Source organism: Pinus tabuliformis, chromosome 2_1 (assembly GCF_031772625.1).
Source record: "Pinus tabuliformis cultivar Carrire ecotype Pingquan chromosome 2_1, CPIR1, whole genome shotgun sequence".
Classification (NCBI taxonomy): domain Eukaryota; kingdom Viridiplantae; phylum Streptophyta; class Pinopsida; order Pinales; family Pinaceae; genus Pinus; species Pinus tabuliformis.
In genome coordinates, this window is record NC_142299.1 from 347,416,996 (window position 1) to 347,441,989 (window position 24,994).

A 24,994-nucleotide genomic window follows, 5' to 3' on the forward strand; every position below is an offset into this window, starting at 1 on the left:
ACAAATAAGTAAATACTACAGGCCTCTTAAGGTTATTCACAAAACTTGAAAATAAAGGATTTCAAAGGTCCAAACCAACTTTGAAAACAATTCCACTAACAATACCTAAAATGTGTATTTTATTTTGCTTTACTCTGCAAACATGAACAGGTGATTGAAGTACAATGTGCATTACCTACTAAAGGCCAACCACAGTGCTAAGACACATCTTAGTGCAGTCAGCAGCCATCAACCAATGAAAACTAGAGACAATACGAAAACAATTTGCTATTTGACAAGATATTATTGATTTTCGGATTATTCTTCATATTTTCAAAACATAGGTAATTGCATACTTTTGAAAACAATATATTTTTAGCGATTCTCATTTGCTAAGTAATAAAGAAAGAGACGCAAGGTGAATAAAGGGCTACCTGGAGAGAAACTACACCTGCTGTTGATCTGGAGTGGGCGTATATGGAAATTTAGCTGCAAATTCAGCAATTGCAGGATCCTTTGGATATGGTGGCCTTTTCTGCTTAAGCCGCTGTAGGTATAGCTCTGTCATATCAACAACCATCTTCTGAATGGCAATTTTTCCTTTTTTCTTTCTCTTCTCCCATACACTGGTGTCACTTAACTTGCTCAATGATCGGGGTTTCCTTGTTTCATTAGGTCTACAAACAATATTAACAGTCAGTTTGACATAGATCTACAGCAAAAAGGGAAAAAGAGTGTAAACAACTAGCTCAAAGATGATAAAATGCCAAGTTTCTGCTTGTTAAATATAATAATATATCCACCTTGGCTAATAGAGAATAAGATGAATCTGCAAAATAAAATAATTATATGATTTGCAGGAATGGTATGGCTAAACCGGTCCAGTAGCCTTGAGACCACACCCACTGATTGACCGTGTGAATGTGTTCTCATGAGGTGCATCTGCCTCTAGCCTAAATGCCTCTGCCATTGTGCTTAAAATACTATTTAATGTAGTCAGTGTGGGGGTGGGGTCATCTATGAACCTAAAGGAAGAGAGCTTGAATATGCTTGGGGACTTGGTACTGCCATGAATGATGAGGCAGAAGCTATCACAGAGTCACTACACTGCAAGGCCTCACTATTCTAACAAAGAAGTGGAACGTGAAGGACTCAGCAGCACAGGTGGCTCTGGATGTTGACACCCATTCGGGGCTAAGTTAATCTTATTTCATGTTTTTAGAAGTATTGTCATTGTGTATATTCAGCAATACACCTGGGGTTCTACAACAGGTGCTTCTGGACAAAAATAATTTAATTATATATTGAATGGAACATTTGTAACAAAAGACCTAGGGGTAAGATGCATACCTTCCAATTTGTAAACACTCTATGGTTCAGCTGCAACCCTTTTTTAGGACAAAAACCTAACCATTACTGTGAAAAAATACTATTTGAAGAATGACTATTTACATCATAAAAAGTTCCCAATACCAAGTCAAAAACTCCTACAGTGAACATCTTGGGAAACTAGAAATAGCTTTCTTTTAGTTAGAGGTGACTAACATGTAGCCTAAGGGGTTAGCACAACCACTTGCCACCAATGTTGCAGGGCATTTTGCCAGTTCTATGCTAGCAAGTACTCAGATCGAGTCTTCCAGGGTGAGCTGAACCAGTCTATGCCAACAAGCTTGTTGGGGATGCCATCCACAAATGTGGACAAACATCCCTTGGGATTCCTGTTGAAATTTCAGAAATCTGACTTTTAATGCAAATAACTTTCAGCCTTAGATCTGAACCTGAAATATTAATTGCAGCAATACATATTTCACTTCTGTCTTGTCAATTGGGTTTATCTCAAGTGTTTGAGAGGAATGACTAATATCCTCTCCACATAGGTTCAATTCCCAAAAATGACATGTTGAGCTCATAATGAGTATATTTTTGTAATGGCTTCAAGCATTGTTGTTAATTGGCCTTGTACCCTAAAGATTATAGGGTTTCCCTTCAGGGTTTTCCCAGGCTTTGCAACTTAGAAAAATCACTTTTGTCCAATCCAAGTCCCCATGGATCCAAAGAAAACAAATACCAAACAAGTGTACTTCAATACATTAATGTTTCAACCCTTAGGGCATGCTTCTCGAGCTCATAATAGATCTGAAAATAATTCATTAGAGCACATTTAACAGCAGTAGATCTGTCCCTTTAGCTTTTATATACTTGTAAAATTACTTAACAAAATTAGCTGGATGCTCACAATAAATATGCATACCAAACAGCATTTATTATTTCCGACATACCTAGCAGTCCCTTTGACCTATTTAAGGTCACTTGTTGGACATTCATAAAATTACCTTATCTTTATCTTAACATTCATCATGAGAATATGAGCTTAAAATCAGATCTGCAAGTACACAAAGTTTGGACAATAAATCACACTTATATATATAAAAGAATGTTTTTTAATTAGGTCTACCCTAGCTGGATGTGAGGAGTAGTGTTATCCTCCCTACCAAGGTTCAATTCTTGGAAGTGACATGTTGAGCTCTTAATGAGTATATTTTTGTAATGGCCTTGAGCGTTGTGTTGAAAAAGTTTCAAGTTTCTACAAAATCAAGTTTACCCTAGGTATCATCCTCAGAATAAGGCAAAGTGTTCAATGGGTTTCCTCGAGATGTGTATTTCATAGAAGAAATATCTATAGAAGAATAAAGTTACAAATACATACCAACAACTTATCACAAGTTCATATAAAATACTTCTTCAAGCTTATCACAAGCTAGGACTCTCCAATGCCTCAAAACCCTAGCTAGGGAATCCAACATCAATAGCAAACTCTAGCTAACAATAAGGAGACCTAGAAAGGCTTGCCACCAAGCTATCTAGTCACCCAAATGATCCACAACAAGCTAGCATCAACACCAAAAATTCCATCCTTGATTCTTCATCAAGCTTGTCTCACAGAAAATCGCTTCCACATTAGCACTCTTATCTTCCTTAGAGTTTACAGACCCTAGCCCACTTGCATCACATAAGTATGTCGCTTACAAGACAACTCTAGCACTAGCTTCAAGTTTAAGTGTTCATCCTATGATTTGAGTCCTCATACCCTAGGTCTCCAACTATTGCATCAACATAAACACCAAGACATCCATGTAACCATCAAGAGTTCCAAGCAATGTATTAAACCAAGCTCAATACTCATCAAACTAGGTTATCCATGATCTTCCTCTAGCCTCCATAGTTCATGTATCATAGAAGAACAAGGTTACAATCTTATTCAAGGTTTAGCCCTCTTCTTAATGTCTTCTCTAGGGTTGGAACCAATGTGGAAAAAGTCGAAGTCGGGATTAATTCGGCAAGGGTCCAAAAGTTGAAAAACTCGGCAAAGTCGGGAGTTTTTCGAAAAAGTCGGCAAAAAGTCGGCAAAATTAAAAAAATACAAAAATATTCCTTTTTTAAAAAATCCGGACTTTTTCAATAAAATCCCGACTTTTTCAATAAAATCCCGACTTTTTCAATAAAATCCCGATTTTTTCAATAAAATCCCGATTTTTTCAAAGAAAAAAAAATCATTAAAGAAACTACCACGATTTTTTGGAAAAAGTCCCGATTTAATCCCGACTTTTTCGATTTAATCCCGATTTTTTCGTTTCTTAAAAAGTCGGCAAAAAATCGGCCGATTTAATCCTTTTCTTGAAAAAATCGCGTTTTGGGGAATAAATCCCGATTTTATCGGGACTTTTTCCACACTGGTTGGAACCCTAGCACTACCTCTTTTTGTTTCACAATAAGAGCCATGGACTCTACAAGGCAAACCATCAACTCCTAGTGCATTGTATTCTCATCTAGGCTTTTCTTGCATAGCACAAACCCTAGTGTGAATTATTTGGTATTTGTCGTAGCAAACTAGAAATAAATTGTTAAATAGATTTACAATTAGGAAAATAATTTCTAGTTGTTGTGATAGATGAAATTTTCACATGGTCTCGGAGCATGACTGATCAGTCGGGAAGCTCAGAAACAAAGTAGGGAATTTTGCTATTCAGAGGGAGCAGCAAGCCGAAATTCTCAGAGGTTGCACAGTACCTAGATAGGAAGATCGAATTGATGGGCAGGAGTTCGATTTTCAATTGCAGGCTTGCAAAAAAAATCAAAGTTGCCCGGGATAGTGATTCCAGTAGTCAGAGGGAGCAGCAACAGCTCAGATTTTCGCTGAGCAGATTCCTTGGTTGGACGCGAAGGGTTTTGCAACAGTTGCTAGAGCAGAATCAGTGCCAGGTGGAAGAGAAAACAACACACAAAAAGGGAGGAATTTCCAGATTTTCCTAGAGGGTTTTCAGTTCCAATTTTCTAGAGGAGATCCATAATTTTCTAGTTGCAGAAGGTCGTACGAGTTTGCCAGACTAGCCAGTTCAAGTTGTTGGGATTACAGTTCATGTGCCAATTTGCGAAGAAGAATATTCGGAAAGGTTGAGCGAGTAGTTGCAGAAAGCAGTTGAAGGCAAAGCGAGGTAGACAGAGCAGTTTTGCGCATTCCAGAAAGGAGTGTGAGTTTCAGAATAAGCAGTGGAGTAGGAAAACAGGAGGAAATTCCTGTTTATTTTCCAGATTTTGAGTTCCGCGGACATTGCAGCTTTGCAAAGATGATTGTATGAGATTGCCAGAGTAGGAAGTCCGAGTTAGTCAAAATGTAGATCTGGACGACAGATCAACTTCCAGTTTCCGGAACTAGGTGCCAGAGGAATTGTGAGTTGTCTAGTGCAAGTTGCAAAGCGAAGGGTCCCAACCAAGGACTAGGCTTGAAAGGAGATAGTTGGGCACTACATCCAGGAGGAGTATAAGACTCTAGTGTGCCATATCGGGCAGGGTCCAACGCAGTTGCAACAAGGAGATCAGTCAAATCAGTTCCAATTTGTTGCAACAGGACCATTACCTTTGCTACAAGAGCCCACAATATCATAATAGTCGGTTCAGTGTCCACAGAAGCAATCTGTCCTTAGACAGTTGCAATCATTAGCCGGGAGACAGTTGCAGAGCTAGATGCAGTGACATGGGCAGTGTGAATTGCCCAGTTGCAGTATGCAGGTGCAGCTCCATCTAGAAGACCCCCAGTGCAGAGCTTCACAGTGCAGTTTCCAATGCAGGAGGACAGTGTGAGTTGCCCAGAGGGAGCAGAGAGATTTACCATAGGGAAATTGAGACTCGGAGGGAGTGTACTTTCAGAGGGAGCAGCCCTATGGAAGCTAGCACTTAAGGATCTGGGGAGATTAGACTCATTATTGCAAGAGTCGGAGCAGCAGTGCGGAAGCATTGGCAAAGCAGTAGCAGCAGCAGTATGAGTAGATCAGATTTTGCTATGTTTGCATCCATACCTCCAGGAGTGAGGTGGGGTGATTTGGTGTTGTAACCCCAAAGAGTTACAGAGTTGGGCAGGGTCCTTAAGGAGTCCACCTCATGGATCATTACTTGGCTACGAGGGGCCCACAGTATTCAATAGCAAGATGGGTCAGTGGTATTTGATGCAGTCAGTACTAGAGTGACAGTTGCAGACTAGTAGCAGTCAAACGTTGAGGAGTGCAGAGCCGTGTTGACAGCAGAGCAGGTGGCTCAGTGCAGAGTTGGCACCAGCGCAGATTCTTCAGTGACAGTGTAGAGGCTAGTAGCAGTGAAGACTCAGGAAATAGATGCATCATACTGAACACAGTTGATTCAGTAATTAGGATGCTTTTGAGTTGTAGTAGTTGCAGTTGCATCAACGACAGCTGAGAGGGAGTTGCAGTGCAGATGCGGTGTTGGTAGCAGTATGGCAGTGTCAGCAGCAGCACGGATGCATCATTAGAGTTGCGCAATGGTTGGCGGCCAGTATGGCCAGACATCAGCTGCATGACAAGAGATGGTACCGAGACAAGGTGTTGTGATAGGGTGTGCAGCACTAGAAAATAGTCCTCACTAAGAGGAAGTGTTAGTTTTTGTAGCATCGAATGTGTTCTAGCCACGAAATTTGGTGGAGAGGCTAGAAAACATGAGATCTCCATAACCCATAAATTGTTTTTGGAAATTCCACCAAGAGATATCTTAATTATATTATAAACCTATTTTTTAATATTTCATAAGTCTAAACTTAGAAAAACTAGTTAATTAATTAGAATTAATTAAGTCAAGGTGAGAATAGTCTAGAAACTCACACAAATTGACTTTTGTTGAAATTTCTAAGTATTACCCATTATAAATTTTATATGTATTCTCTGGTTTATTTCGCCTACTTGTTTAATTACTAACAAGTTATTTAACCATATAAACATTGAAATAAACACAATACAGTCTCAACCATCTACAGATCAACAACTGAAAGAAATAGACAAACACACAAGTGACACCGTTATTTTTGGACAATCGTCCCCGGAAAAACCCAACTTGGGAAAACCGATGCAGCAATTCTGAGGGTTATATTATTATGCAATCTTTCTGAGTACAACTGGGTGCCAAACTGGCTCACCCGACAGAGAAAATAATCTGGCAGTAATACCTCTCTATTCGGAAGCAGATATTCTGAAAATCTGCCCCACAAAACCCTCTCCAGCACAATCTGAGACTCTGCGTCAGCCTGAAACTCTCTGCATCAGCCCTCTGAGCCTCTGTGCAGCCTCTCTAGCTCTCAGCGTCACTCTTGCAGCGTCTGCATGGATGACGCAGGCCCTTTTGGCCTCTACGCAGTCCCTGCTAGCCTCTGCGTGGCTCCCTCTGGCTCTGTGTCTGCCTCTCTACCTCTGCGCTGGTCTTCCTGCACTATCTCTGCCTCGTACTCACTGCCCCTCATTGCAACTCCTATCACTAATTCGATTTGTCTTAGCAAACCCCGCTCTAGAGAATCGAATGACTGCTCACTCTGGTGTATTCTCCAACTGACCCTCAAGCCTCCTCTTATACTTTTTATGTTGAGTCTTCAACGGCCGAGATTACATCTCTAATCAACGGCTATGATTAGATTTGACTTGATCCATGTCCTTTAGAACCTTCTAACCCAGTTTTATATTAATACCCCTTAATATTTTATTTTTCCTAAGTTTAGACTTAGGAACATCATTAAAAATATTAATTATTTTAATATATCCGTAACCAGGTAGAATCTGCCCAAACCATTTCTGGGTCTTGGAGATCTCATGTGCTTTAGCCTCTCCACCATTTTTCATGGCTAGAGCACATCCGATGCTACCCCAAATCAACACTCCCTCTTAGCGAGGAAAGTGCTCTCGTAATGCTCCACCCTAAGCATCACCCTGATTATATGACACCGGTACCTGTGCTGATGCTAGGCCTCCCCGCCCAACATCCTCTGGACTGTTGCATCCTATATTGCTGCCCATGGCTCTGCCACTGCCACTGCTACATCCGTAGGGCAACTCCCTCTACATCCGTGATGTTGTTGGTCCTTTCTCCCAACACTGCATCTACACTGCAGTTCTCTCTCATCATGTTGCATCGTGCTACTGCTACTGCTATGTAAAAATTTCTGTTTTCCCACCCCGGTTTTCAGTTTCTCCTTATTTCTCCCATGTAGTTAAATGCCCATTCCCATAACCATACATTTAACAGACTGAAAAAAATAAATATTGCTGAAAACACATTCTGGAAATTTTTCAGAATGCTGGAAATTGCAGAATTAAAAATCAGCAATCAAAAACAGCCATTAAAACACTGATATTTTTGGTCAACTTGACCCTGGAAAAACCCCCTACAACTCTTGGGGAAAACCAGTTTGAGAGCTCTTCTTTATTTCTGAAAATTGCCTTTTTACAATGAGAATTATTCAGCAAGCGAATTTACAACTTATCTCCTTTCCCGTGCCTCACAGCAATCTAGAAATTACAGCAAACATGACAGCAATAAATGTTGTACGGCCTCCGTTTTGTGTGCAGAAAAATCAGCAAACTGCTCCTCGATTTTTGTGCAAAAATATGCCTTTTACTATGTGCTGAATCAGTTGTACAAATCTGCTCAACTGCTGCCTTGGAATGTGTGCCAAGCTGCTATCTCCTTCTCCTCCCTGCACAGAAATCTCTCTTGCTCTCCTTCTCCCAATCTGCTCATGAAAGAATGAATGACCTTTTCCTCATTTTCCTCCTTTAATATAACTCCAAGTGACTTTTGGGTGATCCAAGTGACTTTTGGGTGATCTCTAAATCCAATGGCTGAAATAGATTTAGATCAATGGTTGAGATTAAATGTTCATTTAAATCTCACTTTCTATTTTTTAATTCACCCCACTTTAATAAAGACCCACTTAGTCATTTATTTCCAAAGTCACTTTTCCTTTCTAATTTTTCATTTACTTTAAAATTAGACTTAGTAACTTTATCACTTAAAGTCACTTTTAAATTAGATTTAACTTTATAAAATTATAAAGTCACTTTAGGAGAAAAATTAAATTCTTTTGGACACTTTTCCCTAGGCCAAAGATCAAATCCTAAGGGAACCACCTGTCCTCCGGTACCAAATTTCACCACACCCATCTTGTCTCTGAAGTAGACATGCTTGCCCCGTGGTAAGGCTTTGGTAAGGATATCTGCAACCTGCTCATCAGTGGAAATATACTCAAGCTTCACAGCTCCCTTCTGAACATAGTCTCTGATGAAATGATATCTGATCCCGATATGCTTTGACCTGTCATGAAATACTGGATTCTCCGTGAGTTTAATGCAACTCTGATTATCACAGTGAATCACTGAAGGTCTCAACAGCTGACCAAATAAGCCAAACAACATCTTGCGAAGCCAGATAGCCTCACAACTAGCTAGACTGGCTGCCATATACTCTGCTTCCGCTGAACTCAGTGCTACTGACTGCTGCTTCCGGCTGAACCATGACACTACTGCTGAACCCAACCCAAAACAACACCCTGAAGTGCTCTTCCTATCAGAAGCACAACCTGCCCAATCAGAATCAGTGTACCCTGCCAATCTCACTCCATCTCCCTGCCTGTAGTCCAGACCATAATCCACTGTCCCCTGCAAGTACCGCAAAATGCGTTTTGCAGCCACCCAGTGAACCTTCCTAGGCTCACACATAAACTGACTCATCGTGTTGACTGCAAAACAGATATCTGGTCTAGTGTTGACCAAATACATCAAGGAACCAATCAGCTGCCTGTACAATGTGGGATCCACCAACTCGGAATCCGAAGCATGAAGCTTCTTCCAGTTGGTGATCATCGGTGTCGACATGGGTCTACAATCCTCCATGTGGAATCTGCTAAGGATGTCCACAATATACTTCCCCTGCCCCAGGAAGAAATGCCCCTCCTCCTGCCACACCTCCAAACCCAAAAAGTAATGCATCAAGCCGATGTCATTCATCTCAAACTCCGCCGCAAGATCTCTCTTGCAGTGCTCTATGAGTCTCTCTGCACCTGTAATGATCAAGTCATCCACATACAGCACCAGAATGAGAGGCTCCTCACCAATCACAATAAAGTAAAGGTTCGGATCTGCCTCACTCTTTGTGAAACCCATCCCCTGCAAGTATGCATCTATCCTGGAGTACCATGCTCTGGGAGCTTGCTTCAAGCCATAAAGGGCCTTCTTCAATCTGCACACATGGGACTCCTTCCCATGCACCTCAAAGCCCTGTGGCTGCTCAATGTACACCTCCTCCTGTATGAAGCCATTGAGAAATGCGGTCTTCACATCCATCTGGTGGATCTTCCAACCCATCTCTGCTGCTATCGATATAATGGAGCGAATCGAAGTATATCGAGCCACGGGAGCGAAGGTCTCCTCATAATCAACTCCCTCTACCTGGGAGAACCCTCTAGCCACAAACCTCGCTTTGAATTTCTCAATGCTGCCATCTGCAACATGCTTTACCTTGTAAAGCCATCTGGAAGTAACCACGGATTTGCCCTCAGGCCTCGGCACCACCTCCCAAACATCATTCTTCATGATAGAAGAATACTCCTCCTGCATGGCCTCTCTCCAGACCTGCTGGCTAGCTGCCTCCTCATAGCTAGAAGGCTCAGAGTCAAGGATGCTGGTAACCATCGCCATATAGCTACAAAACCTCTCAGGTGGTCTACTCTCTCTGACCGGCCTCTTCGGCTCAGCAACAGATGTGGCATCTCTCAAGGTGTCCTGAAGCCACTTGGGCTTCCTCTTCCCTGAGCATGCTTCTCCCATAGGAGAATGAAACTCCTCCTCCTCATCACCATCAGTAGCCTGAACTCCTGACTGTCTATCTGCTGTCCTCCTGCTTGCACCTGAACCTGTAGAAGTTGAGGTACCGTGTGAACTGTCCATCAGTGGACTCCCTAGTGAACTGCTCTGTGAACTGCTCTGCATGCTGCCCGGAGCACCACCCCTCTGGCTCGATGAGCCACTGCTCACTGACGGACCTGACATCCTCATAGATGTACCTCCTGATCCTTCTGATCCCTGCCCACTGGATCCCTGCGACTAACTCAATTGCTGCTGAGGGTCTGGCTGATCCAGATACTCTAACTCCCGTGACCTCCTAAAGGCCCTGTCCTCCTCGAACTTCACATCCCGTCTAACAACAACTCTCCTCTGTGCAGGAATGTAAATCCGAAAGGCCTTTGAGGTCTCACTGTAGCCCACAAAGATACCCTTCTCTGCGGTGGGCTCTAATTTGGTCCTCTTCTCCTTCGGTATATAGGAGTATGTAATGCATCCAAAGATATAAAGATGACCAATATCAGGCTTCTTCCCAGAAAAAGCCTCCTCCGGAGTCATGTGCCCCAAGGCACGATGCGGACTCCTGTTCTGCAAGTAAATAGTTGTGTTGCAGGCTTCTGCCCACAAGAACAATGGCAACCCCTGATCATGTAACATGGCTTTGGCAGCCCCTATGATGGATCTGTTCTTCCTCTCTGCAACCCCGTTCTGCTGGGGGTTGTAAGGAACAGTGAACTCCCTCCTAATGCCTGCCTCCGCACAATAGTCAACAAACTCTCCAAGTGTGTACTCTCCTCCATTATCCGACCTCAAGGACTTGATCTTTCGACCTGTCTGAGTCTCCACAAGAGCTCTGAACTCCTGAAACCGCTTGAAGACTTCACTCTTGGTCTTCAAAAAATAAATCCAGGTCCTTCTGGAGTGATCATCAATGAATAACACATAGTACTCATATCCACTCAAGGAAACATGAGACATCCGACCGCTCACATCGGAATGAATCAAATCAAGTATCCCCGTCGCTCTGCTGTCACTGCTGGGAAAAGGGGATTTGGCAAATTTGCCCATCGCACAACCTCTGCAAGTATCAAAGTGATCAGTACTAAAATCTGGCACACCTGTAGTGATCTCCCGCAATGTCCTCAAGGCTCCATGATACATATGTCCCATCCTGCGGTGCCAAATCTCACACAGCTCAGAACTGCTAGCTCTGCTGTCGGTACTACTGCTCAATGCCAAAAGGGGCTGAAATGCAAACTTGTACACCTTTGCATGGCGTACACCTATCACTCTAGCTGAATCAGCTGGAGCGCCCCTGGGATACATCAACACCTGTCCTCCCCTGAACAGTACCTCATATCCTCTGTCCTCCAAAGCTGAGACGGATATGAGGTTCTTCCTCATCCCTGGCACAGAAAGAACCTCTGACACCTTCAAGGGAGGTTTGGACTCCCTCTGAAATGTCACTGTCCCCACCCCGACTGCTCTAACAACTCTGTCATCACCGAGTACTACCTCAATATCAGTACCACTCTCTGAAAGCTCTGAGAAGTACTCACGAACTCCTGTCATGTGACGTGAAGCCCCACTGTCCACATACCAGATACCTGTAGATGCTCTGCTAATCGAGAGAAAAGCATGCTCCCTCTGAACCTGTGTGGCAGGTGATCCTGCACTAGAAGACTCACATGTAGTGAATGCAAACTCTCAGTCAAAACGACCAGCAAAGTCCTTAATCTCTGTTGAAGCTGCCACGTCCTGGTTCTTCCCCTTCTTCTTCTTCTTCTCCGGACACACAACTGCATAGTGTCCCATCTTTTGACAATTCCAACACTTCACCTTGGAATAGTCCTTCTGTGTGTTCCCCTGTTTACCTTTACCTTTGCCTTTGCCCCCACCACTGCTTGTGGAAGCCTGCTTCTTCCCTTTGCCTTTCTTGCCTCCTGCCACCAGTGTTACATCCTCATCCTGCTCAACTGGCTTGGCTGCCCCAAGCTGACCTTTCCTGATCTCTGTCTGAATACAATCATCCCAAAACCTCTCCCATGTGGGAAGGGTCTCACGTGCACAAACCCCATCAGCAAAGTTCAACCATGAACGGGGGAGGCCATTCACTGCAATACGCACCAACTTAGTGGATGGAATGGCCTCTCGAATCGCTGCCAACTCATCTCTCACATTGGTAATCTTTGTGAGATATCCAGTTGCACTATCATTACCCATCTTAATGTTCTTCAGCTTCTCCTTCAGGACCATCTTCCGGTTCTCATTGGTACTCTGGTAGAGATTGGACAATGCTGTCCACATCTCATGGGCATTGTTCTTTCCTCTCACATGAGGAATGCAATGGTCTTTGATTTCGTCTAGAATCAGCCTCTTACCCTTATTGTTCTTCTTTTTATACTCAGCCAACTGAGTAACATCAGTGGGCACAACAACAGGGTTCTGTGCGGTATGCACCATGATATCCCAGACTTCTGCCTCCTCAAAGATACTCTGCATTCTCTCCTTCCAAACACTGTAATTTATATGCCCATCCAGCCTATCCTCCACCCTCAATCCCAATGACATCCTGCTGTCCTAAAACTGAAAAATAGCACTGTTGTAGTAAAGATAAAACTGTTGTTTATAAAAAAAATCAGCTTGCTGGAATTTTCTGAGTGAAAAATCAGCAACTGTAATTTTTCCTTTTGCTGTCCCAAACTGCCCTTCAGCACTCAAACTCTGATACCATGTAAAAATTTCTTTTTTCCCACCCCGGTTTTCAGTTTCTCCTTATTTCTCCCATGTAGTTAAATGTCCATTGCCATAACCATACATTTAACAGACTGAAAAAAATAAATATTGCTGAAAACACAAATTCTAGAAATTTTTCAGAATGCTGGAAATTGCAGAATTAAAAATCAGCAATCAAAAACAGCCATTAAAACACTGATATTTTTAGTCAACTTGACCCTGGAAAAACCCCCTACAACTCTTGGGGAAAACCAGTTTGAGAGCTCTTCTTTATTTCTGAAAATTGCCTTTTTACAGTGAGAATTATTCAGCAAAAAATCAGCAAGCAAATTTACAACTTATCTCCTTTCCCGTGCCTCACAGCAATCTGGAAAACAGGACAGCAATAAATGTTGTACGGCCTCCATTTTGTGTGCAGAAAAATCAGCAAACTGCTCCTCGATTTTTGTGCAAAAATCTGTCTTTCACTATGTGCTGAATCAGCTGTACAAATCTGCTCAACTGCTGCCTTGGAATGTGTGCCAAGCTACTGTCTCCTTCTCCTCCCTGCTCAGAAATCTCTCTTGCTCTCTTGCTCTCTTGCTCTCCTTCTCCCAATCTGCTCATGAAAGAATGAATGACCTTTTCCTCATTTTCCTCCTTTAATATAACTCCAAGTGACTTTTGGGTGATCTCTAAATCCAATGGCTGAAATAGATTTAGATCAATGGTTGAGATTAAATGCTCATTTAAATCTCACTTTCTATTTTTTAATTCACCCCACTTTAATAAAGACCCACTTAGTCATTTATTTCCAAAGTCACTTTTCCTTTCTAATTTTTCATTTACTTTAAAATTAGACTTAGTAACTTTATCACTTAAAGTCACTTTTAAATTAGATTTAACTTTATAAAATTATAAAGTCACTTTAGGAGAAAAATTAAATTCTTTCGGACACTTTTCCCTAGGCCAAAGATCAAAGCCTAAGGGAACCACCTGTCCTCCGGTACCAAATTTCAACATGCTACTGCATTGCAACTCAGTTACTGAGAAGTAAGTAACTAATCCACCCAACTACTAACATCCTTGTCAAGCTAGAAACACTCTTGATGCTAAAGCTCTCTCTGTCGATATCTTGTGCTCCCTCTGTTGCCTTTGCGCTGTTGCAACAACTTTGTGCCTCTCGCACCGCTACAAACCTCTTTGTGCCATTCTGCACTACTGAAACCTCCTTTGTGCCTCTCGCACTGCTGCAACCTCCTTTATGCCTCTCGCACTGCTGCAACCTCTCTACGTTGCCTGGGACTATTGCACTCTAGCGCTCTCTGTCGCTTCATCTGCATCCGCTTCTACTGACATCCACCATCTTGCCACTGTCACTTTGGGGCTCCCGTAGCCAAGGATAGTCTAAGAGTTTGGGTACCTCAAGGATCCTGCCCCTCATTGCCTGTAGTCCTCCTGACTACAGCTCGATGTCTCCCCACCTCTTCTCTAGAGGTACGTGAGCACTCATGGCACAATCATCATCCTCCTCTACCTCATTTTTTGCCTTCGCAGGCGTTGCCTTGGAGTCAAATGCCTCTCCCTTATTCTTCTTCCTCGGACACTAGTTCGCATAATGCCCTAGTTCCCCACAATTGAAGCACTTTAACTTGGAGAGGTCATTTTTCTTCCTCTTCTCCTGCTTCCCCGCAGATGCTAGAGATGCATCCTCTTCCTCCTCTTTCTTGACCCGAGCTCCTTTGCTGCTACTTCCCGTCTTGGTCAGCCGTCTAATCTCTTCTTGGTGAAGAGCTGCCCACAATTCTTCCTAATCTGGAAGATTCGCTCTGCCCGGAATACTCAGGGCGAATGTCTCCCACTCCTTAGAGACTGCGTTTAGGGCGGTCCTCACTATCAACACCTGATCCGGCGTGGCCCTTAAGGAAGTCAGTTGTTCCCAGATCTCCTGCAACCTGCTGAGGAAGTGATCTACCTGCTCACCCTTCTGCATTTGGTACGACCGCAGCTGATTCTCTAGGAGCATCTTCCTCTGCACGGAAGTTCCTTGATACAATGTCTTCAAGGTATCCCACATTTCCTTTTTCGTCTCCATTTCGGCAATATGTTGGACCACATGATCCTTGACTCCACCAAGGATTATGAATTTCGTCTTGGCCATTGCATCTTCATACCTTTCATTGTCAACTGGGTCGACTGGGATAGTTTCATTGTCAGCTGGGTCGACTGGGATAGCCACGGTTCTCAAGGCGAAGGCCTTGACACGATGTCTATCTAGAACGGACATGATCTTGGCCTTCCAAATGACAAAGTTGGATGCCCCGTCTAGCCTATCATGATCCCTCAGTCCATTCATGGCCATCTCTCTGCTCTTCCTTTCGACTCCTCTAAGTCTCTACTTCCCTCCTGGAAGTTCTCTCTTCGACTCCCTCTAAGTCTCAATGTCCATCCTGGAAATCCACCTTCCAACCATCGAATCGCACCTCTCCGATCTCCTATGCACCTGCAACACTGATCTGGATTTCTTGGCTAGAAATCCGCCTAGGTAGCGACTCCCTCTACTTTTGTTTTGCCCCGTTAGGCATTGTTCTGTCTCGGCCACAACAACACCCCACTAGCTTCACTCCCCACAATCTGCCTACAGCTTCCTGTGCCCCAGCAACTGAAGGACTGAGCCTCTAGGCTCTGTGCAATCCCGGCACTGGCTGAATTGCTCCCTCGGCCAACTACGTCAACCCTCCTGGTCTCTATGTGGCTCTTCGTGAGCCTCTTCTACCTTCCTCAACCTCTGCGTCAACCCTTCTCTGTTGCCTTCTACCTAGGAATAGCTTTTGTCAATCAGGACAGTTGTTTCTACTGCAAATTCTCTGATTCAGCTGGCATCTTCAGCTCTCCTGTGATCTGCAACCCTCTAATACCATGTTGAAATTTCTAAGTATTACCCGTTAGAAATTTTATCTTATTCTCTGGTTTATTTCGCCTACCTGTTTAATTACTAACAAGTTATTTAACCATATAAACACTAAAATAAACACAATATAGTCTCAACCATTTACAGATCAACAGCTGAAGGAAATAGACAAACACACAAGTGACTTCGTTATTTTTAGACAATCGTCCCCAGAAAAACCCAACTTGGGAAAACCGGTGCAGCAATTCTGAGGGTTATATTATTATGCAGTCTCTCTGAGTCCAACTGGGGGCCAAACTGGCTAACCCGACAGAGAAAATAATCTGGCAGTAATACCTCTCTATTCGGAAGCAGATATTCTAAAAGTTTGCCCCACGAAACCCTCTCCAACACAATCTGAGGCTCTCCGTCAGACCTCCTGGCCTCTGCGTCAACCTGAAACCCTCTGCGTCAGCCCTCTGAGGCTCTGCGCAGTGCCTCTGGCTCTCTACGTACTCCTGCAGCCTCTGCGTGGATGATGCAGGCCCTTCTGGCCTCTGCACATTCCCTGCTAGACTCTGTGTGGTGTTAATTTGGGGCAGCATCTAATGTGCTCTAGCCACAAAAATTGGTGGAGAGGCTAAAACACATAAGATCTCCAATACCCAAAAATGGTTTGGGCAGAATCTAACCAGTTTGGGAGATATTAAAATAATTAATATTTTTAATGAAGTCCCTAAGTCTAAACTTGAGGAAATAAATTATTTATGTGATTAATATAAAACTAAGTTAGAATGGTCCAAAAGTCATGGATCAAGCCAGATCTAATCTTAGTCATTGATTAGGGACTTAATCTCGGTCGTTGAATTGTCAACAAGAAAAGTATAAGAGGATGCTTGAGGGTCACTTGGAGAACACACCGAGTTGATTAAGAATTCGATTTTTTGGGGTAGGGCTTGCTGAGGAAATCGAAGGAGTGATCAAAGTTGCAGCTGAGGGGCAGTGAATGCAGTAGCAAAGAGGCAAAGATAGTATTGGGAGCATCAGCGCAGAAGCCGGGATAGGGTTGATGCAAAGCTAGCTAGAGGACACGCAGAAGCAACCAGAGGCCACGCAGAGGCAGCCAGGAGTTGCGCAGAGCCTGAGGAGGGCTAGCGCGGGAGACGTAGAGGCTCTAGAGTCTGACACAAAGCCCAGAGAGGCTGACGCTGGGCCAAAAGGCTAACGAAGGACAAACGCTGAGCCAAAGAGGCTAACGCAGACCCTAGAGGTTAACTCTGGGAGATTTCGTGGGGTAGATTGGGGTTGATATGTGTCTCTGACTGAGAGGTACTACTGCCGAGGGCATTCTCTATTGGGTGAGCCATTTCTGGCACCCAGATTGTATTCTGAAACTGCTTAATAATAAAACCCTCAGATAGTTGCACCGGTTTTCCTGCATTGGGTTTTTCCGGGGACATTAGTCCAAAAATAACGGTGTCACTTGTGTGCTTGTTTTTTCCTTCAGTTGATGATTTGTATGTGTTGAGACTGTACTTGTATTTATTTTCAGTATTTACATGGTAAATAACTTGTTAATGAACAGAACAAGTAGGAAGAAATAAACTAGAAATTACGGAAAGGATTTTTAACAATTAGACTTAGAAATTCCGACATGGTATTAGAGCGTGGTTGCAGATCACTGAGGGCATCAGCCGAGCAGAGCAACAACAGCAAAAACAGTTGTCCCGAGTGACAGAAGTTGTTCCTAGCGGAAAAGCAGCAAGGAAGGGGTGATGCAGTGCCTGCGTCATCAGTTCGAGCCAGGAAGAGGATCAGCGCAGTGGCAGAGAGGAGCAAACCTGACCTATGCATTGCCCGGTCATCTTTCTCAGTGAGGAAGGATTGATGCCCGTGGCCAGGAGTTGCGAATTTTGCTAGTGTCGAGATTGCGCAGAGCCCAGAAGCTCTAACCTTCAGTTTGTTCGGGCATAGGAGGTTGTGGGTAAGTTGCGGAGTGAAGTTGGTGGGGTATTGTGGTCAAAACAATACCTAACAGGGCAAGACCAAGGAGAAGGAAGTTGTTGCTGAGGATTTCTAGCCAAGAAATCTGGATCAGTGGTGCAATTGCACTAACAATCGAAGTAGGGGCATCTTGACATTGCCAGAGGGGTTTCCAAGAGGGAAATTGAGGCTTAGAGGGAGTCACACCAAGAACTTCCAGGAGGGAAGTAGAGAGACCCGAAAGAATCGAAAGAGGAGCAGTGAATGGGGTAAGAGATCAGGACAGACTAGAGGGAGCCTCAAATTTCGTAGTTTGGAAGGCCAGGATCTTGTCCGTTCTAGACAGGAATCGTCTCAAGCACTTTGCCTTGAACACGATAGCGATCCCAGTTGACCCAGCTGAAAACAAAAAGTACGAGGAGGCAATGGCGAGGGCCGAGAGCATCATCCTTGACGTGGTCAAGGACCATGTAGTACCACATATTGCCGAAAAGGACACGGCAAATGCAATGTGGGAGACCCTAACGAAATTGTATTAGTATACTTCCGTGCAGAGGAAGATGCTACTAGAAAAACAGCTACAGTCATACCAGATGCAGAAGGGATAACAGATAGACACCTTCCTCTATCGATTGAAGGAGATCTGGGATTAGCTGACTTCCATAGGGGCCACGCCGGATGAGGAGATCATGGTGAGGATCGCATTGAACGCAATCTCAAAGGATTGGGAGGTATTTTTCCAGAGCATACTGGGCAGGTCGACCCTTCCAGATTGGGAGGAACTATGGGCGGCTCTTCGTCAAGAAGAGATTAGAAGGCTAACCAAGGTGGGAAGTAGCGGCAAGGGGGTGAGAATCAAGGAGGAAGAGAAGGATGCTACCCTAGCATCTGAGGGAAAGCAGGAGAAACGGAAGAAGAAGGACCTCTCCAAGGTCAAATGCTTCCACTACAGGGAACTAGGTCACTATGCGAGCCAGTGTCCGAGGAAGAAGAGCAAGGGAGAGGCTTTTGAGACCAAGGTTGCACCAGCAAGGGTAGAGAAAGAAGTGGAGACAAATGATGATTGTGCCATGAGTGCTCATGCGCCACTTGAGAGGAAATGGGGAGACATCGAGCTGTAGTCAGACGAACTAGAGGCGATGATGAGCAAGATCCTCGAGGTACCCAACCTCTTGGATTATACCTTGCTATGGGAGCCCTGAAGAGGAGTAGCAGGACTGGCGGAAGTCGATAGAGACGGATGCGTATGGAGCAACAGAGGGAGCTACAATGTAGGAGTCCCAGGGCAACGTGAGGCGGCAGTGCGAGATGCACTGAGTTGTTGCAGCAGCGCAGAGAACAGAGAGGGAGCACTTGTCAGCGACAAAGGGAGCTTTAGCAACGGGAGTGGTTCTAGCCTGACGGAGATGTCAGAGTTGGGAGATCAGTTACTTACTTCTCAGTAACTGAGTTTGCAGTGCAGCAGTTAGCAGTGGCAGTGCTATGGGCAACATGATGAGAGGGGTTGCAATGCAGATGTAGCAGTGGCAGTGGCAGGGCCATGGGTAGCAGCACCGATGCAGAGGGACCTATCATACAGATGCAGCAGTGGCAGTGGCAGGGCCATGGGTAGCAGTACATGATGCAGCAGTGTAGAGGATGTTGGGCAGTAGGCCTAGCATCAGCACAAGGACCAATGCCAGATGATCAGGGTGATGCTCAGTGAGGAGTATTACTAGAGCACAGTCCTCGCTAAGAGGGAGTGTTGATTTGGGGTAGCATCGGATGTGCTCTAGCCACGAAAATTGGTGGAGAGGCTAAAGCACATAAGATCTCCAATACCCAAAAATGGTTTGGACAGAATCTAACCAGTTTGGGAAATATTAAAATAATTAATATTTTTAATGAAGTCCCTAAGTCTAAACTTAGGGAAAATAAAATATTTATGTGAATTAATAGGAAACTGAGTTAGAATGGTCCAAAAGTCATGGATCAAGCTAGATTTAATCTTAGCTATTGATTAGGGACTTCATCTCGGTCGTTGAATTGTCAACAAGAAAAGTATAAGAGGAGGCTTGAGGGTCACTTGGAGAACACACCAAGTTGATCAAGAATTCGATTTTTTGGGGCAGGGCTTGTTGAGAAAATCGAAGCAGGAACCTGAGTTGCAGCTAAGGGGCAGTGAATGCAGTAGCAGAGAGGCAGAGATAGTACTGGGAGCATCAGCACAGAAGTCGGGGGAGGTTTGACGAAGATCCAGCTAGAGGCCACGCAGAAGCAACCAGAGGCCATGTAGAGGCAGCCAAGAGTTGCGCAGAGCCTGAGGAGGGCCAGCGTGGGAGACGCAGAGGCTCCAGAGGCTGATGCAGAGCCCAAAGAGGCTGACACTGGGCCAAAAAGGCTGACGAAGGATAGACGTTGGACCAGAGAGGCTGACGCAGACCCTAGAGGTTGATGCTAGGAGATTTCGTGGGGTAGATTGGGGCTAATATCTGTCTCCAACTGAGAGGTACTATTGCCGAGGGCATTCTCTATTGGGTGAGTCATTTCTGGCACCCAAATTGTATTCTGAAACTGCTTAATAATAAAACCCTCAGATAGCTGCACCGATTTTCCCGCATTGGGGACATTAGTCCAAAAATAACGGTGTCACTTGTGTGCTAGTTTTTTCCTTCAGTTGATGATCTGTATGTGTTGAGACTGTACTTGTACCTATTTTCAGTATTTACATGGTAAATAACTTGTTAATAAACAAAACAAGTAGGAAGAAATAAACCGGAAAGTACAGAAAGGATTTCTAACAGTTAGACTTAGAAATTCCAACACGTGGCTCCCTTTGGCTCTACGTCTGCCTCTCTGCCTCTACGTTGGTCTTCTGACACTATCTCTGCCTCTCTGCCTCGTACTCACTGCCCCTCGTTGCAACTCTGATGACTGTTTCGATTTCTCTTAGCTAACCCTGCTCTAGAAAATCGAATGACTAATCACTCTAGTGTATTCTCCAATTGACCCTCAAGCCTCCTCTTATACTTTTTCTATTGAGTCTTCAACGGCCAAGATTACATCTCCAAACAACGGCTAAGATTAGATTTGGCTTGATCCATGTCCTTTAGAACCTTCAAACTCAGTTTTATATTAATACCCATTAATATTTTAGTTTTCCTAAGTTTAGACTTAGGAACTCCATTAAAATATTAATTATTTTAATATCTCCTTAACCGTGTAGAATCTGCCTCTATGTCTTGGAGATCTCATGTGCTTTAGCCTTTCCACCAATTTTCATGGCTAGAGCACATCCGATGCTACCCCACATCAACAACTTCAGGATGATCCTAGCCCTTGATTAAGTTTTAATATTGGTCGTTGGAGCTCCAATAGAGGATTATAAAAAGAAGTCGATGGGCACTTGGAGAATACACCAGAGACACTTGAGCAGCAGTTCCTTGTGCAGATCGAGCTAGCAATAGTAGAGTTCGAACCAGAGAGGGACATAGTGATAGTGAGGGACAGGGATAGTGATCCAAAGGAAGATGCCCAGATCCGGAGACGCAACAGCAAAATTGTGGTCAAAGAAGGTCTATCCAACAAGCCGAAATGCCATGGAAAGGATGTCAGGCCAAGCAAAGTAAGAAGGAAGCAAATTTGTGCATATTCAAGCCACACGTGTGACCTAGGGTTTCTACAGAAGAAGTCGAAATTGTGCAACAGCAAGCCGAAATTATGAGCTAGGGTTGAAATTTGAAGAAGTGTATCAAGTTTGACTAGAATTGACTTGAAGGAAGAGAAGTTCATCAAGGAGGAGCTTTGACTTGGTCTTGGAGGGGTTTTTGGTCAAGGGTCTAGATCTTGGAATTCGTCAATTGAAGATTCTATAAGAAGAAGAATTTTTGTGGGTTTTCCTCTCGGAGTTGGAGAGGTTTTGCCCCTACCCGATCGCCTATATGTTGTGTCCTTTGTCTTATTGTTCTTTATGGTTTGGTAGTTGTTTAATGAAAAAATACACTAATAATAACAAGTGAAAGAAGAAGCTAATTAAGTGAAGTAAAAATATATCACAAACAGTTAACAAAGCAAGAGAAATCACCCTATGTTGTTGCCCCTAGATTTCTCAACATGGTATCAGAGCTAAGGTGACAAGTCAAAGAAGGGAAACTTAAAGAAGGACACTCAAGGGTTGAAACACTAGGAGATCATCAGGAGCATCAAACATCAAGAATGACCTCTCATCTCAAAGACATCACAAGTACAAGGATTACATCATCATCTTGAAGAAGGAAGTTTCTAAAAAGGACCTCAAAAACCCTAGTTCGCTAAAAAAAGGAATTTGCACTTGAAGCATTCTTGGGAACCTCGTTCAACCATCACAACAAGAAGGAGACCTCAAAGACCCTATCCCTACTCAAATAAAGAAGAACTACAAATTGAATCATCTTGAAGCCTCTACATGAAAGAAAAACAAGAGAAGGCATTATCATCATCATCAAGGAATCAAGGTGATCTCCCTCTCTTTGAAGGATCACTTTTGAAGGAAGACATCTTCTATCAATATCATCATAAAAATCAAGGAGGAGATTGAAGATATTGTCATCAAGGAGTATCTTCTCAAGTAAGTATCTTTATGTCGACATCTGAATCTATCAAAATGTCTTTTTGCAAGGAAAGCAACAAGTTTGTTGGGGCATCAAACTTTCTTGCATGGAAGAAGAGGATAGATTTGATCCTCATAGAAAATGAAGTAGTGGAACATGTTAAGGGCTCAATCACTAAACCTCCAAAGGAAAAAGCTCAAGCTCTTGCAAATTTCATGAAAAAGGAAGGTCTAAAAGGATTCTCATAGAATCCATCAAAGATCCCCTCATTCCATATGTATGAAAGTTGGAAACATCAAAATAAATATATGACAAACTTGTAGAATTGTTCTCTGTAAGCACTGCAGGAGAAGTAATCTCATTAAGACAAAAGCTCTACAAGATGAAGATATCAAAAGAAGAAGGAATAGCCTCATACTTTATGAGGGTGTCAGAAATTAGAGAACAACTACAAGAGTTGGGAGAAATAATGTATGGTAAGGAAATGACCACCATAGTGCTCAATGCACTACCAGAGGAATGGGGCAATTTTACATCAAGCATCTATGGAAAGAAGGAAGCTACCCCATTCAATGAACTTTGGTCACTATGCAAAATTGAAGAAACCAGGCTGAAGGCAAAAAGCGATGTAGGATCAAACGAACAAACACAAGCATTTGTTGCCATGGCTAAGAGAAAAGGGAAGTTTGGAAAGTTTGGTCCTCAGAAAAAGAAGAAGAATACAGCCAAGGTCCAATGTTATGGCTATCAAGAATATGGGCACTACAAAAGAGATTGTCCCAAACTCAAGAAGGACAACAACAAAAGAGGAAGGGAAGAAGCTCATATCACTAAAGAAGTGGAAGAAGCTGAAAAGAAGAAATCAAAGGAGGAAGTGAAAGATCTCTACTATGATTGAGATAATCTTCTCCACCAAGTTCTTTTCAGTTTTTGTAAAGCTATCATGGTAGGAAACTCTAGAAGCATGATAGGATGCATCATTTTAGGAGATGGCATTATAAGGGCATACGATTGAAGCAAGGGTGTGTGACATCATCATAAGAAGCTTGAAAGAAAGCTAGAGTAGAAGTCTATGGCAATCATTATTTAAAAAAGGTAGCTCTTGGTAACCTCATTGGAAAAATAAGTAGAACTTACAGGTAGAAGAGAGTCATCTAGTATAGAACTCATCATACATCATTAGGAAGGAGTATTTGCAAGATGAGAATAATCAGGATCCTCTGTTGGAATCTTCATTAGAAGATTCATCTCTTAGAAGAAGCAAGTATCTCGCTAAGAATTCCACCTTGGATGGGAGTCATGAATGATGGTATGATGACAAGATCAAGATGATTGGAGTACTTGCAATTATGGAAAAAGAAGCTGCCAAAGGAAGTCTAGATGACCAAAAGTAGAAAAGGTATGTATGCATATGTTTGACAAAGTCATGTCATCATGTAGTTGCAAATAGCATGGGTGAATACTCTACCTCATGAGTATGATCAAAGGAAAAGGATTTCTTTCAAGATGCATGAAGGCATGGCTTACATATTGACTAGATGAAATCAACATAATATGTCCTTATATGGAATATGAGGTGGTTGACAAAGATGAAGGAACTATGGATAGAAGTTCCTAGGAAGCAATATGTGAAGAAAGAAATAAGAGATCATGAAAGATGCAACTATAGGAAGTCAACATCCGACAACTAGAAGAATTGATCATGACATCTCCATGGAAGAGAAGACTGTGATAAGGTCTGTAAAGAAAGGAGACCCTTGACATATGAAGTTTTGGAGATGTGTCTATGAATGTACAGGATGTTGCAGGCAAGCAAGATGTCATGATGAAGGGCCATCATAAAAGGTAATTTTGATTTGATGTTCATTTTTTATTTTTGACCAACATCTGGATGGGTTGATACAAGGTTATCAAAAGAGAGTTGTAGATGTTATCTACAACTAGCACTCATGTGATTGGATGGAAGATCTTGAAGGGAACATGATGTGGAAGAGGTAGCTTAATAAAGGAAAGCTAGATGTGAACTAGAAGATCACTTTCAGACAAGAGAAAGAATGACATGACTAACTTGAGGAAAGTGATGGATGGCCAATGCCCTACAAGATGAAGGCTCCATAAAGATGAAGATAAAATTCATGACATCGAATGGAGGAGCTATACAAGCAGCTGAAGGTCTCATGATCTCCACCAAAGAAAAGATCGGTGTTGTTGGAAACAGGTCCCTAGCTAAGAGGGAGCTTGGACAAGTCCCTGGTTGAGAGGGAGCTTGGGTACATTCCTTCATAGTAATGGGTATATCCTCCCTAGTTGAGAGGGATGGATAGGCACATCATTCTTTTCTTCACATGGGAAGAAAGAATGGACGATTGGGTAAGCATCTGGCATCCGATACTCTTCGAAGATGTAGTAGGGAATCCAACATAAGAGTAGTCGTGGAGGACCGATATTCTTCGAGGACTAGGAATCCAAGATAAGAATAGTCCTAGAAGGACATACTCTGTGAACACCCTAGCCTGCAACAGCAAGCCAAAATTCTGAGCTAGGGCTGAAATCTGAAGCAGTGTATCAAGTTTGACCATCGTTGACTTGAAGGAAGAGAAGTTCATCAAGAAGGATTTTTGACTTGGCCTTGGAGGGGTTTTGGTCAAGGGTCTAGGTCTTGGAATTCATCAATTGAAGATTCTATAAAA

The 24,994-nt window shown here is 43.2% G+C and overlaps 1 protein-coding gene across 1 annotated transcript in view; it reads right to left on the reverse strand.

Moving 5' to 3' along the window:
• The window catches only part of LOC149200281 (putative ATP-dependent helicase At3g02060, chloroplastic), a 204,424-nt gene that overhangs the window by 135,718 nt on the left and 43,712 nt on the right, over window positions 1–24,994 (reverse strand). The window contains exon 2 of the mRNA XM_089400897.1: window positions 431–656. Within this exon, the coding sequence (XP_089257023.1) occupies window positions 431–656 (226 nt within the window). The remainder of the gene's footprint in view (window positions 1–430; window positions 657–24,994) is intronic.